This window comes from Tauraco erythrolophus, chromosome 4 (genome assembly GCF_009769465.1).
Source record: "Tauraco erythrolophus isolate bTauEry1 chromosome 4, bTauEry1.pri, whole genome shotgun sequence".
In the NCBI taxonomy this organism is placed as follows: domain Eukaryota; kingdom Metazoa; phylum Chordata; class Aves; order Musophagiformes; family Musophagidae; genus Tauraco; species Tauraco erythrolophus.
In genome coordinates, this window is record NC_141468.1 from 88014872 (window position 1) to 88031315 (window position 16444).

Here is a 16444-nt window from a genome sequence, read left to right on the forward strand (position 1 = left end):
CGGGCCGTTCTCCCGTGCCCCTCGGGCAAAGATGGCAGATCCCGGCCCCGTCTGTGCTTCCAAAGCTACTGGATGACTTTTGCGAGAGCATCACACAGCACGAAGGGTTTATAAATCGGGAGACACGCGTGTGGTTCACGGAGTCAGTGTTGTAATTGTTTATTTTAAGCGGTTTTTGTCTGTAACGACATAACAACCAGTTCGTGTTTGCAGTTTACGTGCATGAGCTCGCTCACAGACACTGGCGTGCCTTCTGCTGGCAGCCAGACCCATCTTCCAGACACCATGGAACCCCCTTTCTGCTGCCTGAGGAGGAAGTAGTAGCTTGAAATGTTTAAACATTTCATAGTCGTTATGTAGTAACAACAAGGGCAGAATGGTACTTCCAAGACGGCTCACACTTAACACACCCACCACTGCCCCTAGGAATTTTTTAGATGTTCTGTGGTAATCGTGTCACTTTTTGCTTTCCAAAACATATTGAAGAACTCTCATCCCTGTAGGAGATTTTTGGAAACTGTCAACAATTAGAAATTTATCATTAGGGCATGACCCTATGCCTTCTTTCACAGCAACAAGCGTTTCCATCACAGGGGCTTGTATTTTCAGTAATAATTCCCAATAAATCAAAGTATTTCCTTGCTGGAGACAAAGAAATCTTGCTTGTCTCCCTTCCTGCTCTCCTTATGGTTCTTCTGTGCAGGGAAGTCCCCTCTCCTAACTGCAGCTGACATTCTTCACACCTTGCTGTGACCTGTCCATCTTCCCCTTAGAGGTAGGTTGTGCTTTGGTACAGGGTGAAAGTTTTCACATACCCGGGGCTGATACTCAGAACTCAGGAAAACCACTTTCATTACCTGGCACTGCTAAGATTTTGCTGAGTGAAGCAATTCAGCCATTTCCTGAAACTTGATGACCTACCAGCAGGTACTGGCCACCACCCAGCCCATTAAGAACCCCACGACTAAGTGCTTACACGCTATTTCTGTCTCAGCAGAGGAGACCAGGAATTCAAACTAAGACTTCACATGTCATTCATATTAAAACAGGGGTACTCTCTGCAATACACACACAATTCCAGCCCATCCCATTGTAAGACCTTTCTCGCTGCAAAACAAAAAAATAATCCATTTTTGTATCTGAAAGGACACATAATCTACCTTCTTCCTGCAGAGCAGGCAAAAGTGTCCCTCCTGCTAGACAGTCTCAGAACAGGACAGTGGAAATGTTAACACTACTTAACAGGATAAAGTGAGTTTGAGTACTGTATTTCATGCCTGCCAACATAAAACAGCACCCCAAAAAGCCCACACCAACAGCACACCCATCCCCAAACAAGACACACAACATAGTGCAAAAAGAAGCAGAACATCAAGTAGTAGCTTTCTTGCAAGACAGGAATAAATAGACATGAAAATCACTCGTAAGTCTGTAGTTCATTAGGAATTAGTAGTACTTATGTTAATCCATTATCACTTATTTTCTCTTCAAGGCCAGTCACTTTCTGGTAAAAATAACTGGGTCTTTTCTGGGTCAGTTTTACAGTGTGAAGAGTGAAGAGGAAGGCAGCAATACAAGCAGAATAAAAGCTCTGTGTATAGGATATAGACTTGCTTTTTCAACAGTTTTCAGCAACTTTTTTTTCTTTTGCAAATATAAGTAAACACTATTTTTTATTGTGGGAATCTTCTATGGCAATGACAGAACACCATAGAAAATTAACAGATATTGTGGCTCCTGTACAGCTCTGTGGATGAGAAAACGCTGAATGACCAAAGGACAGTGAATTCTCTTTACTCTGTGCAAATTCCAATAAAAACCCACAAAACGTTCAGTTTTCTGGAGTTTAATCAGAGCTTTATTACGTAAGCTGTGACTTCACAGTCTTCACCTTTAGCAGTTTGCAAAGAGGAGGCATACAAGAAAGGTTACAACACTGCATGGAAGGGACTCCCTACTCAAGGGGGGGGGAAAAACAGGGCAATGCCAATGCAGAAGAACTGGGAGAGCCCATTTGTTCTCATGTGAAGACTCCTGGAAAAGGCTGATTACTTGAAAGACATCAAGGAAGCAATTTTAGGAAGCAGAACCTGGGATTAAAGTGAGCTGGAACCAGAAAGAGACAAACATCAACGGCAAAACGCAAATAAATCAAGCAGAGTAAACCCAGACAGAAGCCCAACAGTAACAGAGGCTGGATGAATAAATAAGTCCCTAAGATTAAACCAGAAATACGCTGCCACTCATCATCTTCAACAGGTACTGACAGTGGCGTGGTGGCTTCAGCCTCTGCTCCCCTGAAGCCACTGTCCAACCAGGTAGAAAAATAAAGGTCTAATTCACTGGAAATTCTTTCATTTACAAAACTAATGGAACAGGGTTTGGTTTTATGCCTCTGTGTCAACTTCTGATTTATCTTCAACTCCGTTCTGCTCGTCTTTCATTTCCGCATCTTCCGTGTGGCTGGTTTGAAGAGTAGCAGCTGACTAAACAGAGAGACAAAGAAAATACATTCCAGAAAATACATTCCTGTGTTACATGGAATCCCTAGCATTTGCAGGCAACACCACAATCACGATCCGATTCTCATCACTAGGATACCTGGTTTCCCTGCAAGACTGAATTAAGCTATTAGGACCTTCAGCCAAGAGAAACTAAAAATTTCTTGGCGTTTTTTCTGCATCTAAGAAACCAGAAGCAGTTTAGAGGAGGCTGAGAAATACTACTGGTGTTATAGAATCATAGAATGGTTTGGGTTGGAAGGGACCTTAAAGATCATCTAGTTCCAACCCCCCTGCCACGGGCAGAGAAATCCTCCACTACACCAGGTTCCCCAAAGCCTCATGTAACCTGGCCTTGAACACTGCCAGGGATGGGGCATTCTAGATGGTTACGACTTGTAACATGCCATGCACACACTTGCAACGCTTTCAGAAAGGGTTCTCCCATAAACGGAAATTCATTTAGGAAGTTTCTGTCATCCTGCTTCAATTTCCATGTTCCCATACCCCCATGGGGTTCGCACACCCCATCCCATTGCTCAATTTCAGCAATTCCCACACCCCCACCTTGCACGAGGCACACTTGGACTCAAGACAAAGATGTATCTTTGTTGGACAGCTCGTTTCATAAGAGTGACTTGAATTCAACAACAGTCTTTTCCATGGCCTCTGTAAGAAAATCTAATCTGCAAAGGTGGCTGCTCTAAAAACCCCTCTCCTTGCTGGATCCTCCAGCCCACCTAAAAAGATGTGGAATTCCAGCAGAGCACCATGTGGTAAGAGTATGAGGTTGTTTTTTACAACAGGACACAACCAGCACATCCTGCCCCTGCAGTAACTTTCAAACACAGCAAAGGGAGGTAAGAAATGTTCTGTCCTGCTGATCTCAAAAGACCATGCAATGAAATTGCTGTTCCACCTGCCAGCCTAGCATTCTGAGCCACTTGTTTTATTATGAGGTTAGTTGAGAACCAGAGAAGAACAAGGACATGAACATGCATTGTTGGGGAAGGGGAATAGGGGGGCAAAAAGGGGCAGAATCCTTATACTAAGATGTTACATCAACTTAGCTGCATCAAGAAACCACAGCCAAAGAACATTCAAGCATCAAAGGTCAACCCTTCATCCTTCGAAGCATTCTGTGAAGCACTCAAGACCCAAGTCTCCTCTCCACAGAAAATCTGCTAGCTGGCAGCAACGCTGGGCTCCAGGTAAGGTGGTCAACATCCCAGCCTTTTAAAATCCACACTTTTTAAGTAGGTGAACTGCTTGAATTCATCAAAAGAACTACTGATGCAGGAGTTGAGCAGCTGAGGGAGCTGGGACTGTTTAGTCTGGAGAAGAGGAGGCTCAGAGGGGACCTTCTCGCTCTCTACAATTACCTGAAAGGAAGTTGTAGGGAGATGGGGGACAGTCTCTTCTCCCATGTCATGAATGACAGGGCAAGAGGGAATGGCCTCAAGTTATACCAGGGAAGTTTAGGTTGGATATCAGGAAAAATTTCTTTCCAGAGAGGGTTGTGAAATACTGGAACAGGGTGCCCAGCCAGGTGGTAGAGTCCCCATCCCCAGAGGTGTTTAAAAACCATGTAGATTTGGTGTTGAGGAACATGGTTTAGGGACCCTGACAGTGCAGGGGGAACAGTTGGACTCGATCTTGAGAGTCTCTTCCAACCAGATGATTCCATGATTCTACGAGTGGCTGTCAGACTTCAACAGACCAGAAGACACACAGATGCCAGGAATTTCAGAACTTTAGTCCAAGCTGCTTTCTTAGCAATCAGAAGACATTTGTTAAACAAAACCTTTTCTCCTCAACTCTTCACCTTCTCCCACCACCATTAACAGAGGAACAGCATCCTGACTCGTATCAGAGACAGTGTGACCAGCAGGACTGGGGAAATGATCGTCCCCCTGTACTCAAATACTGCTGTTGTTAAGTGAACTAGTGTTTACCAAAATTGTAGTGAAGGCTTAGTAGGATAGCCATCCATACAGGAGAATAGTCTACATTCTGACAGTCTGAACTCTTGACACCTCAATCAAATTTATGACATTTGAGATGGAGAGCATCAACCACATCTTCATGTCCTCATGAGAAAACGGTGCTCAGCACCATCTGTACAACAGACATAAGGTCTCAGTAGATGGACCACCTTGGCACCAGAAAATGTTTAGAAGATCAGTTCAAGGAGAACAGTTGATTTTTTTCAGTTATTGAACATAATCATGTTTGCATCTAATCACTTCAGCTGCTTTCTGATTAACACTGGTCTGTTGTAAAAGCAGCTGAATTCAGTAAAAGCATTCTGTGCAAGGCTTGGCACTGCTTCTTGTCTTGTCAAAACAAGAGAATCTCATCATTTTGACTGTTGGCTGTTTCCAAGTTTCCTCCCCCCAGAGGAAGCTACTGGAGTGTTCTGTCACTATATTTACCTGGACTAAGAAGTAAGCTGAATACCTCAAACACTATTCCTTGTCTAACAGGTGACGCCACCTCTTGCAGTTTTCCAGAGCCGAGTTACTTACCTTTAAGTCTTTGTCTGCAAGCCTTTGGAACATGTTGGCATACATCTTTTTCTCTTTTTCATGCTGCTCCCGGATTTTTTGCTGACAAGTTACCAGTTGCACTTTGGCAGCTTTGTTGCTTGGATAAAGTTGTATCACTTTCTGGAAATCTCCCCGGGCCAATTCAAAGTCATTGACAGCCAAGTGTGCTTCTCCACGCCGGAAGAGACCTTTTTCATTGTTGCTATCCAATTCGAGTGCCTGCATTAAAAAAACAAAACAAAACCACATTCAAGAATTTTTTTTTCAAATACTATGCAGTCAGAACACCAGAGACTGCTAGAAACTGCACCTTCTGATGTAGATTTATGAATCTTGTCAGGGCTTACTAAAAAGGTGAGCTGAATAAAGTAGAAATAAGTACAAAGAGGACTGAACACAGCAGGCTATTTGACAGAGAACCAGCAAGTCTAAGATTTAGTCCTGGCTCTGTTACAGCTCTTTGAAGGACCTTTGCCATCACAACTACCATCACCATCAGTGTTTCTCATTCTGAATACTTGAATAGTAGCAGGAAGTTAGTAAAAGATACTCAAAGGACAAAAATTGTGGAAATAACCCATTGGATACTTTTACATTGTGTATTCAGTACTACCCAACTGCCAGCTGATTAGAAGGCCAAGCACCACATGGCCTGGCATCCCTCAACTTGTCAAAGTAAGATGAACCTGTCAGATTACTTGTCCAGCTTAAGAATAATTAAAACCTTTACTACCTTGTTGCAGTTCTCCAAAGCCTGAGAGTATTCCTTCAGCTTGAGATGGCACATAGCTAGATTAAGGTGGGCAGCAAGCTTCAAGCTTTTGGCTTTTGCATCCTCCTCATCAGAGAGTCCCGATTCATGCTCCAGCCATGACACAATCTTCTTGTACTGTAGAGCTGCCCGTTTGTATTTCCCCTCCTGTGAAGACAGTTCAAGTATCACACAGCTCATCACAGTAACTTTGTTCCCCCTCTTGCCCCTTCTGCTTACCTTGGGCAACAGATCTGAAAAAAGTAATTCAGAGTCATCAGAAAATAACTTCTATCATCAAAAATATACTACTACTGAAAGCCATTCCTGCCTAGGATCAGAAAACCTTTAGGAATACCTACTGCCACCCCCACTGAAGCTAGGGATGTAGACCAGCATTAATACTTCACTGTCAACTCCCACCTTATACTTGACTTTTGATATAAAACAAGGAAGATGGGGCATTTTCTAAACAGCACAACTGTTGCTGTGTCATGAAGATAATGGTAAAGTCTGCCTTTAGCTGGTCAAATCGTTTCAAACAGCTGCTCCGCACATCTCTACCCAAATGAATGTAGCAATGTTGTTCATTCACAGCACTATCGTGCAGTAGGAACTGAAATACTGTAACCTTGCTACTATTCAGTGTATGCCCCAAAGTTACCTGTAGGTACAGCAAACTGTTCTGACAGAGAACTAACTCCCTGCAGTTGGATATCCCAACTCTGAGGTTTTTGTTTTTTAAGACACCTTCCCCTCCAGTCCCCCCTGTAAAACATCACAGAGAATACCATGAACACCACTCTGAACTGACAGAAGCTCTAATCATCATTATCAGCTCATGACACAGACTAAGTGCTATGATTACGTGGGGATTGTAATTTACCTTGAAGTACTGAGTGCCCCTCTCCTTCACAATGCAGCTTTGTTCCAGCTTCTCGTCCGTGTTCATTTCCCAAGACTCCTTAGCCTACCCAAAAAGGAACAGTTCAAGTCAATGACAAACCCAGTGGCCATGCTGCTTCTTACTAACAACATGGTAGAGAGGCTGAAAACTGGGCTACAGCTGGAGAGACACTGATGGCAACAGACAGGGATACAGTAAGAAGGAGGACCATTTCAGCCAAGAGCTCCCAGTGTGTCATGGTCTCTGACAACAGCAGCTTCCCTATTTCAGATGAACGTTCAAGGATTCCATCGTCCCTGTTGAAGCTGCACTCACACTTCTTCCCCCACCTCCCAGTCTCTCTGGGACTTCATCTCTCATTCCTACCTTTTCAAAGCTTTTGAGTTTCACTTCATACTGTAGCTCTGCATCTGGAGGGATCTGAAATTTCTCCTTCCCAGCACTTCCAAAACCATAGCTGTAGGATTGGGGGTGTTGGGGGGAGGAAAAGAAACAAACAAACAAAGAGTTAGAAAACTATCCAGCCAGCCATATTCGCTACACAGGAAGTTGGAAGCAAAATCCCCATGCAAATCTGGGATGCCTACACAGTATTATTACAAGACATAAAGGCGTGAAGAATTCTAGATACTATTCTAAAATTAGCAAGCACAAGGTACAAGAAAGCTGGAGAAACTTGGGCTTAATTTCATTAATCTCTAAGTTACCACTTCCTATTCTTTTGTTTTGGCTTATTGGAAGGAACAAGATCTCTCTCCACCAGGAAAAATAAAAAACTTTTAACTTATGCACATCTTGCTTTATATTCATGGTCTGAGACTGGGTGTTTCCTTCAGAGCACCTGTATTTTAGTGCTACTCTCAGATAAGCAAAGACAACCATAAATACAAAGATTAAGTGATGAGCTGTATGCTCAACATCCTGCAGTCAGCTGATGGACAGTAAATGCCTGTAGAAGGGTTCTGTGCTTCAACTCTAGTAAGAAGCTGCATATTAGCAGGAAAACCCTCAACATCAGATGGCTTTGCTTTTCTTCTCTCATCAAGTTCAGTTTGCAAAACTTGAAATAAAACCTGAAACAGATGAAAGTTTGATGGAAACAATCAGTGCAAACTGTTCTGTCCTATTCTGAGGCTGTTCTTTAGGTACCTTTATATGCACTGCTGTACAGTAAGTACTGTTTTGTGAAGAGGGACCACAAAAACTTTAAGAAAGCAACAATATTTTTTTAACATCCACTGAGATCAACATTACAGAGACTTAAGTAAATACCTAGTAGCAAAGCTATCTTAGCTTCATGCTTCTCACACAAAGTTTTGGGGCTGATCCAGTTTTTACTACAGCACTGCAAAACACTAAAGGCATTATAACAAAACACTTTATTCTTGCCAGATGCTTAATATAAGCCCTTCAAGTGTCAAAAAAATCAGAAACAGCATACTTGGGTTTGAGATAGAACACGGATTCCTCTGATTTCTCCATTTTTTGGATTGCTTTCTCCAGACCATGAGGAAGATCATAGTTGTCACCTTCTCCAATCTCAAACTGCAATTCCCGCCTGTCAAAAACACGTTCTCCATATCGGCCTTCAAACTGGACTGGTAACAAAAAACAGAACAACCCAGGGAAGAATCAGAAGATATCTATGTATGGTAAGGGGCAGGTAGCACAGGTAGTAACAGGGAGTGCCAAAGTCTCCTCCTCAACAGCCTTCTCTCCTTTAACAGCTACCTGTGCATGGCAGCTACTGGCAGCAAACAGAACTTCTGCAGCTGAACTTAGCAAACCTTTTTTCTTGTTCATCTATATATTACTTTTCTTTCACTCCAACAAGTGCCAGAACTACTTCTGTTGTTGTTCCTCTGCAAATGGAAATACTTTATTAGATTCATCTATCTTTTGTGATCAGATATGTACTTTCAGTATCTCTGGAGAACAGAGTTGCTGCTGGAAAACATAAGCCTCGCTAGAAATAAGATACTGAAAGCTTACTCTAGGTTAGAGGAAGGAAAAACCACATATTCCTCTCTCAGGGCAAGGAGTTGTAGACTGGGAAAATAGTTCCCTGCCTTCCCACACAGTAAACCCATTTACTCTTTAACATACTTACTCTCTACAAGAGCACCCTCATTGGGCTTGGAGTAGCCCTCCCCTTTTTTACGGATTCTTCGGATGATGCCACCATCTTCATCATCAGTGAGGTCCTCCCCCTTGAACTCAAAAAGCTCTATCTGTGGAGGGAAGACAAACCTTGCTTTTATCCTCATCACATCAACTCAGTAACTCCCAGAATTTGCTCTCTAGAGATCTTTGAAATGATAGATGTTGAAGAAGCCATCATCTCAGCTCATGTCCTGTAAGATATCAGACAGCCAAGGCTATGAAGATGCTGCTCTCAGTAGATACTAGATGGAAACCCACTGAAGAGCTTCAGATCATATTCAGGCCTTTACATCTTTTTTCCTGCAGCAATCTTGGTCTCCCAATACTACAAATTAGATCCTTTAATTGAAAGGACTGTGATCCTGGCTTCTGAATAAAGCTTACACGAGCCACAATGCTCAGGGACTACTGCAATGAAAGACTATTGGCTTCTTTAACAGTATTTTTGCTAATGTCTGCAGGCAGAAGTATGAATAGTGGTTTTCAGGCTTGAGATGTTTGTTTTGAATATGAGGGAAAATCCCTTTAAACACATTAAGCCAGGCTGAAATTGCTCTCAGCTGCCACTGCGCAGTGCCACCACACTGATGGGCAGCTGTCACACCCTCTTACTCTACAGTCAAGCAGAGTCACCAGTAGTGTCCCTGCATCTAAGGGCCAGGGAGGTCTGTAAGTAATGCAAGGACAAAAGGAGTAGGAAAATTTAGTAAGAAGATGCAATTCTTATCCTTAAGGCCCAATTACACCCTTAATTCCATCTATCATAAAATTCAGATCAACTTTCAGGTGCTTGGAACAGAGCCCAAACTGATTCCAAATGCTGTCCTGCAATATTAAAACAAATTCAAGAAAATTTTTTCAGACTTCAGCTATTCCCCAATTCTTCCTACTCCTACTCTTGTGCTACAGGACAAGAGTTTTAAAACTTCTGTGTCATTCCCCTTGCATGCCTGAACAGTTAAGTGTTCTCATTTTCCTCGGTACATTCTCCTCTCTAGTCTCACCTTATCATTGTGTATGGTGGGATCATTTCAGAAAAAAGGAGTATTTCCAGAAGAATGATAAAACAACAAAACCATGATCTGGTCCACTTTTCATCTGAAGTTGTTGCTGCAACAAATTGTTTGATTTTTAGGAGGTAGTGTTCATGTAGGAGATAACTATCCAGCCTCGACATGCCCTCCCAAGCCTCTAATGCAAACCATAGTTTGAAGTGGGAGTACCATGAGAAGATGGAAAAATAATCTATTAGACACAAAACAAATTTCTTGCTGCTGCTATGAAATTAAGAAAAAATCTTTTGTTGTCCTGTGTTTGAGTAAAAATAGCAAAAACAGTACAAAAGAGCAAGCCATTATTATCAGCATTGTTTAGACTAAGCACCTCCTTTGAAAAAAAAATCATCACACCAACAAAAAAATCCAACCCCAAACCATCCAACCAACCAAAAAAGTTCAAGGCTAATGCTGTGGAGGTTCATAACACTGGACTTAAGATACCTGGAATGCAAAAGCAATTAAGTATTCACCAGCACAAACAGTACTGCCACCTTGTATTTTGATGGCTAAAAAAGAAGTCTTGTCCTTCTCTTCAAGGTGTCTCAAACAAGCTAAGTCACTCCACAGCACCTTACAGTAGACCACACACATTTTCCATTTGGGTTTTGGGTGGGGTTTTTTGTTGTTTTTTTTGTTTGGTTGGTTGTTTTTGCCTGAACAGCAGCATTCTATGGACTAATCTATTTATGTTGCTCAGGAAAAGCAATCATAACGAAGGGAAACCAACCAAACAAAAAACTCCCAAACCATTGGACATCCATTATTTCAGTTTATATCAAACACTGATGTGGTGATATCACAGCTTCAAAAATCATTCAACGTTAAGGTTGAGGTTCCTTTTTAAGGCAACTCACATGAAATTTTGGTATGGGGATGGCACTTGCAAAGGAACCGTGCTGACATTGGTTTAAGTAATGAAAAGGAAACACAGGAGCAAGTGGAAACTTCAGAGACTTGAAGTGCCCAAGAGTCATGCTAGACAGAAATCACTCCTATCTAATAAAACTTGAGAAAGCTTTCTGGATCTGAATTCCACCCTACTCCCCCAATTCAGGACACACCCAGCACTGCTTATGTGCTGCAGTAAGTTATCAGCAGGGCTTTTGTTTGAGAAGCACAAAACCATCACAGGCAGCTTCAGTGCCTTCCTTTTTTCTTCCTTTTCTCCTCTAACGTTACTGCTCAGGCAGGCATGACCAACTGTCCATGTGAACTGTAAAACTAGAGTTACCCAGACACCAAACTCGAGTGCTGAATCTGTTAGAGTGCCCAAGTGTATAAAAATGACCTTCTATGATGGTAAGATTGACCAGTGTAGCCTGGATCCACAGACAGACTTGGGTAATCAACTAGCAATCTGAATCCAAACTCTTCTTATGGTGCTTTAGGACTTACTAAAACGTTCAGCTCTACAGGAAACAGTTAGCAGTTGCAGGGCTGTTCAAATACACTTGATACTCTAGCAGTTTACATGGGGTAATTATCTCTTTTCTCCCACCAATAGTTCATAAAACATTTTGTTAATGTTGGAAAAAAAAAGTAGTATGAAAAATATATTACTGAGGACACTAACTGCTCTGTCAGTTCTTGAAAACTTTGTAATGTTGAACAGAAGTACCTTTACTTTGAGTCTTAGGAAGTGGAAAGGGCATTAAATATTGAATTTCTTCAAGTACTTCAGAGTGCTCCACTAAGACAGCCCTCCTTCCCCTGCCCTACTCCCCAACCTGCACTCTCCTACAGTTAACCATTCCATAACTGTACAATTAAAACCAGAACATTGGAAAACATTGAATTATTTAGAAAGGCCAAACTAAAGGAACCAGTAGCAGCCAGACTAGAACTCTTATGTGTTGCTCACACGACCCTAATTAACCATCTTTCTCTTTAGAAAACCCAATGTTCCTGTTTTGAAAGGATACCACATCACACATTTTCTACAGTGAAATACGATTTTTGTTTGTTTTTCCAAGCATACTGTTTTAGTGACCACCTCTCACTTACCTCAAAAATCAGCGTAGCGTTGGGAGGGATCTTTGGGGGGCTCCCAGCTGAGCCATAGGCATATTCTGGTTTACACGTTATCCGACAGATTTCACCAACTTTCATAGTGGCCACAGCGATGTCCCATGCTTTGATCACCTCACCTACACAAGCCAAATTTCAACCACATGATTGCCAGGCACACAAAAAAATCCACCATCAGCTGTGAAACGGAGCATCCTCACTTCTAGTACACAAAACCCAAGGCAGAGCAGAAAAAATAGGAAGATTTGTGCTCACAGTGATTTATGTACACCACTTTTAATCCTAATCAAACTATAGTTACCCAGGGACTGCAATTTGGCTAACTTATTCATTCTGGATGTCATGATTCTCTTCCTCCCCGACAGAGAACACGAGCCATCGGAACGCAGACGCGGGCTGAAGCGCTTGGCACCATCTCAAGCGCGAGGAAACAACAATAAACTCTTGGAAGAGGAAGGTCTGAGGGTGAGAGATTGCCTGCTCGTGTTTTGAAAACAATCCAAGACAACAGCCTTTTCTCTCTGTACTTTATCAGCTGGCAAAGAGCAGCACTTGTGGTAAGGAAAAGTTACATTCACTTGTAACAGAAGAGGGGAGGAAAATAGGAGAAGTAGTATTCCTTCTAAAGCCAAAAGCTAACAGAACCTGGAACCTCAAGTAACAAAATTCTATCTCTTACTCAAGCTCTCCTACTTGCTGCTCTTTTCAACTCAAGCAGCCTTTCTATTAGCCTTGTATTAATAGGTACACTTCAAATCCTCTCAAATTTCGGTACACAGCAGAATTTATCTCCCAAACGAAAAAGCAGCAAGCAAGGAACTGCCAGGGAAAAACTCAGATTGAGTAATAAGATTTGCTGGAACAAGGTTGTTTAGGTTTTTGCACTTAAAAAAATGAAGGCTTTTGTTAACAGAGATGCACTGCTTCAGCGTTTGGTTTTGGGTTAATTTGGGAACTCAGGGAAAAGGAGTACGTTTCGTCATGCTGCAGCTGACAGCTGCCCCTGTGCACCCTGTCCCAGTATCTGGTCACAATTAAGTTCTCCTGCATAGGAGTTTTCTGCCAAAAAAAGAAATCAATCAACAAAATGCATATTCTGACTATTTAACTACCCTTTATCACTATGCTTCAGGGCAAATTTGGTCCCCTGGAGTGCTCTGAGGCCCATCAATTCTTCAGCAGGCCTCACCAAGGGGCTACAGTTTTCTCATTCAGAAAAACCTCAAAGCTGTTCTGACTGGGTCACTCTAAGAGAATAAACTTTAACCTCTGAAAAGAAGTTTAAATAGCAACTTGAACATGCAAACGAGCCCCACGTGCAAGGAAATCCCATCTCAATTATTACCAAAACTGATGGAATACCAAACGCAAGACGGTACCTTTCCCCAAGTCAAATGAAAATTTGTCTCTCCTGTCCAGACTGGAATCAAATTTTGTGCCATCAAGAAGCCATCCTGTGTAGTGGACGATCACTTTATCACCTATCATCGGAGACTCTGTCCCACTGCCTTCTCTCTTGACAACCTGAGAAAAACAGTAAGCAACATGGAGATGACGAAAACGAAGCCTACCTAGTGGACATTAATCCCATTTACTTAGACGCGTGTGTTGTCATCTTCAGCAGACAAAGGACTTGCAGGTTTACTTCATTTATCTGGAAATGGATTGACTCTTGTGCCTACAGATCAGTGCAAACACAGGAACCTCAAGATGGCTCTCCTGTGATACGAGCACTTAATTGGCAACAGTTGGCACCGGCTGGCAGATCTCTGCATCTATTGTTGGCAATGTCACTTACCTTTCCTCAACACCATTTTAAATGTTCCTGAAATTTAATCAAGTAAAGCATTAGGCAGTTTGTGGGTTTTTTTTTTGCTTTATTCAAGTACCTTCCTGACCACCGCTCTATCATCACCCCGGAGCTCAGCGTTACAGGCAAAGCACTTGAGCAGGACAATGAGCTGGTTCTTTCCATGCAAAGTCTATTCTGACACGTAATCTGAGATTACTCGAGTTAAACCAGACAGTTTAAGTCACCAGCTGCTTCTCCACCATCACAAGGCGGGTACACTGCATGGAGCAGGCAGACACTCACTGCCTTTTGCCATGATCAGGGAGCTGAGACATGGGAGACCTGCAGGCAGCTTCCTCACCTGGTACTGCACTACGACCAAAAACCAGAAACTCTCACCGAGCACGTCAGCAGGAAACATGGTTTAGAGAACTTGTCCTGGGAGGAGTGGCTGAGGGAGCTGGGACTGGTCAGTCTGGAGAAGAGGAGGCTCAAGGGGGACCTTATCACTCTCAACAATTACCTGAAAGGAAGTTCTAGGGAGATGGGGGACAGTCTCTTCTCCCATGGTATGAATGACAGGGCAAGAGGGAATGGCCTCAGGTTAAGCCAGGGGAAATTTAGGTTAGATATCAGGACAAGTTTCTTTCCAGAAAAGGTTGTGAAATATTAGAACAGGCTGCCCAGGGAGGTGGTGGAGTCCCCATCCCTGGAGGTGTTTAGAAACCGTGTGGATTTGGTGTTGAGGAACATGGATTAGGGACCCTGACAGTGCAGGGTGAAGGGTTGGACTGGATGATCTTGAGAGTCTCTTCCAACCAGACGATTCTATGGCAAAGCAGAACACAGAAGCCAACCACACATCTCCAGTCTGGTCTCTGACCAGCCTCCTGAGCTGGAGACAGCACCTCTGTGCCAAACCTAGAATTTACAGCCAGAAGGCTCTAGAGGTTAAACCCACAATTTCGTCTTTGCTGTGGTGCCGCCTTTCTTCCAAATAGCCTAAAACTCTGAAACCCAACCGTGATCAAAAGAAAACGCTTAGCGATTGTTATAAGTTTTTAAGAGAGCATAAAGAACTTTCTAGATGTATGGAAATAGGAAACACCTGACCGAGGAAGTCAGCGCAACTCCCCCTCACGGTGCGAATCCCGCTCCCCGTATCCCGACTCCCCAGCACAAAGGGAGCAGCGGGGCTCCCGCGTTCTCCCCGCACAGCACACACGGCATCCAGCCCTGCGGCCTCCCCCCCGCTGGAAGTTAACCGCGGTTTTCCCCGCGGAAACCGGCCCGAGGGGGCGGCCGGGCCGCATCCAGCCCCGGCCCCACGTGTGCAACGCACCATCTCAGCGCCCGCGCCAAGATGGAGCGCCCCATTTTCCCACTCCCAGCGCCAGGCGGGAGCGGGCAGCGCCGCGCTGCACCGGCTCCGAACGGGTACCCAGCGCACGGGCCCGCCGCAGGACCGTCTGTAATTCCCGGCCCCCGAACGCGCTCGGGGAGGTGGATACGGACATCCCCCCCCAAGGAAATAAAAAAACACAAAAAAAAACCCAAAAAAACAAGCCGTGCAGGCAGAGCCGCACCCCGTGGCCGGGCGGAGAGCCCGGCCCGGACCCCCACCCCAGCCCCGGGGAAAAGCCCGAGCGCAGCGAGAAGCGCCTCTCGCCGCCGCAGCCCCCCGTGGTTTCCCGAGGGGCGGCCCGGGGTGGGGGGGGGGGGGCGGCGAAGCGGGGAGCCGCCGGCCGAGCCCCCGCGGGCGGGCAGCCTCCCGCCCTCCGCCGCCGCTAACGTTTAATCGCCGAGGCCACGCCGGGCGTCCGGGCACGGCCTTGTCCCCGTCCCCTCGGGGGTCAAAACGGGCCCCGGCGAGGACAGGGCGCCCGCGGAGCGCCCGCTCGCGAGGCGGGACCGACCCCCGAATCAGTGCGGGGGGGGCGGAACGGGGAAGGGGAGCGGAACAGGGAAGGGAAGCGCCCGCCCGCAACCACCCGGTACCTTGAGGACGCCTTCATCCCGCTTGGGGGTGATGTCCGTCCCCTCCAAGGGAGCCCCGTCCGCTTTCATCTCCTCCGCCGTCATCCCGCCTGCCGCTGCCACCGCTGCGCAGGATAAGGCCGCTTCGCTGGGGTCGGGAGCGGAACCGGGAGCGGAACCGGGGCCGGGACCGAGCAGCTCCGCTGCGCCTCTGGCTCCGAGCAGCGCGGGCGGGGGCGGCCGCCGGGCGCCTCCTTCCCTCCTGCCTTCGCCGCAGCGCCGGCCCCCCGGCGGGCGGGGAGGAGGAAGAGGAGGGCAAAGGGAGGGACCGAGAAGTTTCTAGAGGCAGCCGGGCTGCCGCGCCGCGGCCGGGGGAAAGGGCGCGTCGCCCCCGGGGGCGGGGAGTGGGGCGGAGCGGGGCGAGGAGGAAGAGGAAGGAGGTGTGTATTCCGAAGAGGCGGGAGAGCGCGTTTTTATAGTGCTGGGGGGCGTGGGGCAGGTGCGCCCACCTCTCGCCGGTGGTGCGTGGAGACCGGCCCCGCCTCCCCTACACTTCCCGGGGGAAGTTTTACTCCAAGCTGCGCTTAAAGCGCAGTGAGCCCGCTCGCCATCTCAGCGTTAGCGCTCCTTTGCGGGGGCAAAAGAGCTCGTGGGCTCGTTTTCTTTTCGCCCGTGGACCATTACTGGAAAGGTAGAAACAAGCCCGGCAGCCCCGGGG

At 45.5% G+C, this 16444-nt stretch overlaps 1 protein-coding gene across 1 annotated transcript; it reads right to left on the minus strand.

The window, feature by feature from the left end:
- Positions 1-1778: 1778 nt before the first annotated feature.
- On the minus strand, positions 1779-15916 carry FKBP4 (FKBP prolyl isomerase 4). The gene is made up of 10 exons (XM_086610694.1): positions 15748-15916; positions 13337-13481; positions 11934-12076; positions 8819-8939; positions 8150-8306; positions 7075-7165; positions 6688-6771; positions 5784-5969; positions 5030-5269; positions 1779-2486 (listed from the first exon to the last, which is right to left on the minus strand). Exons 1-10 carry the CDS (start codon positions 15829-15831, stop codon positions 2388-2390), a joined length of 1350 nt encoding a protein of 449 aa, XP_086466820.1. The 5' UTR covers positions 15832-15916; the 3' UTR covers positions 1779-2387.
- Positions 15917-16444: the final 528 nt, after the last annotated feature.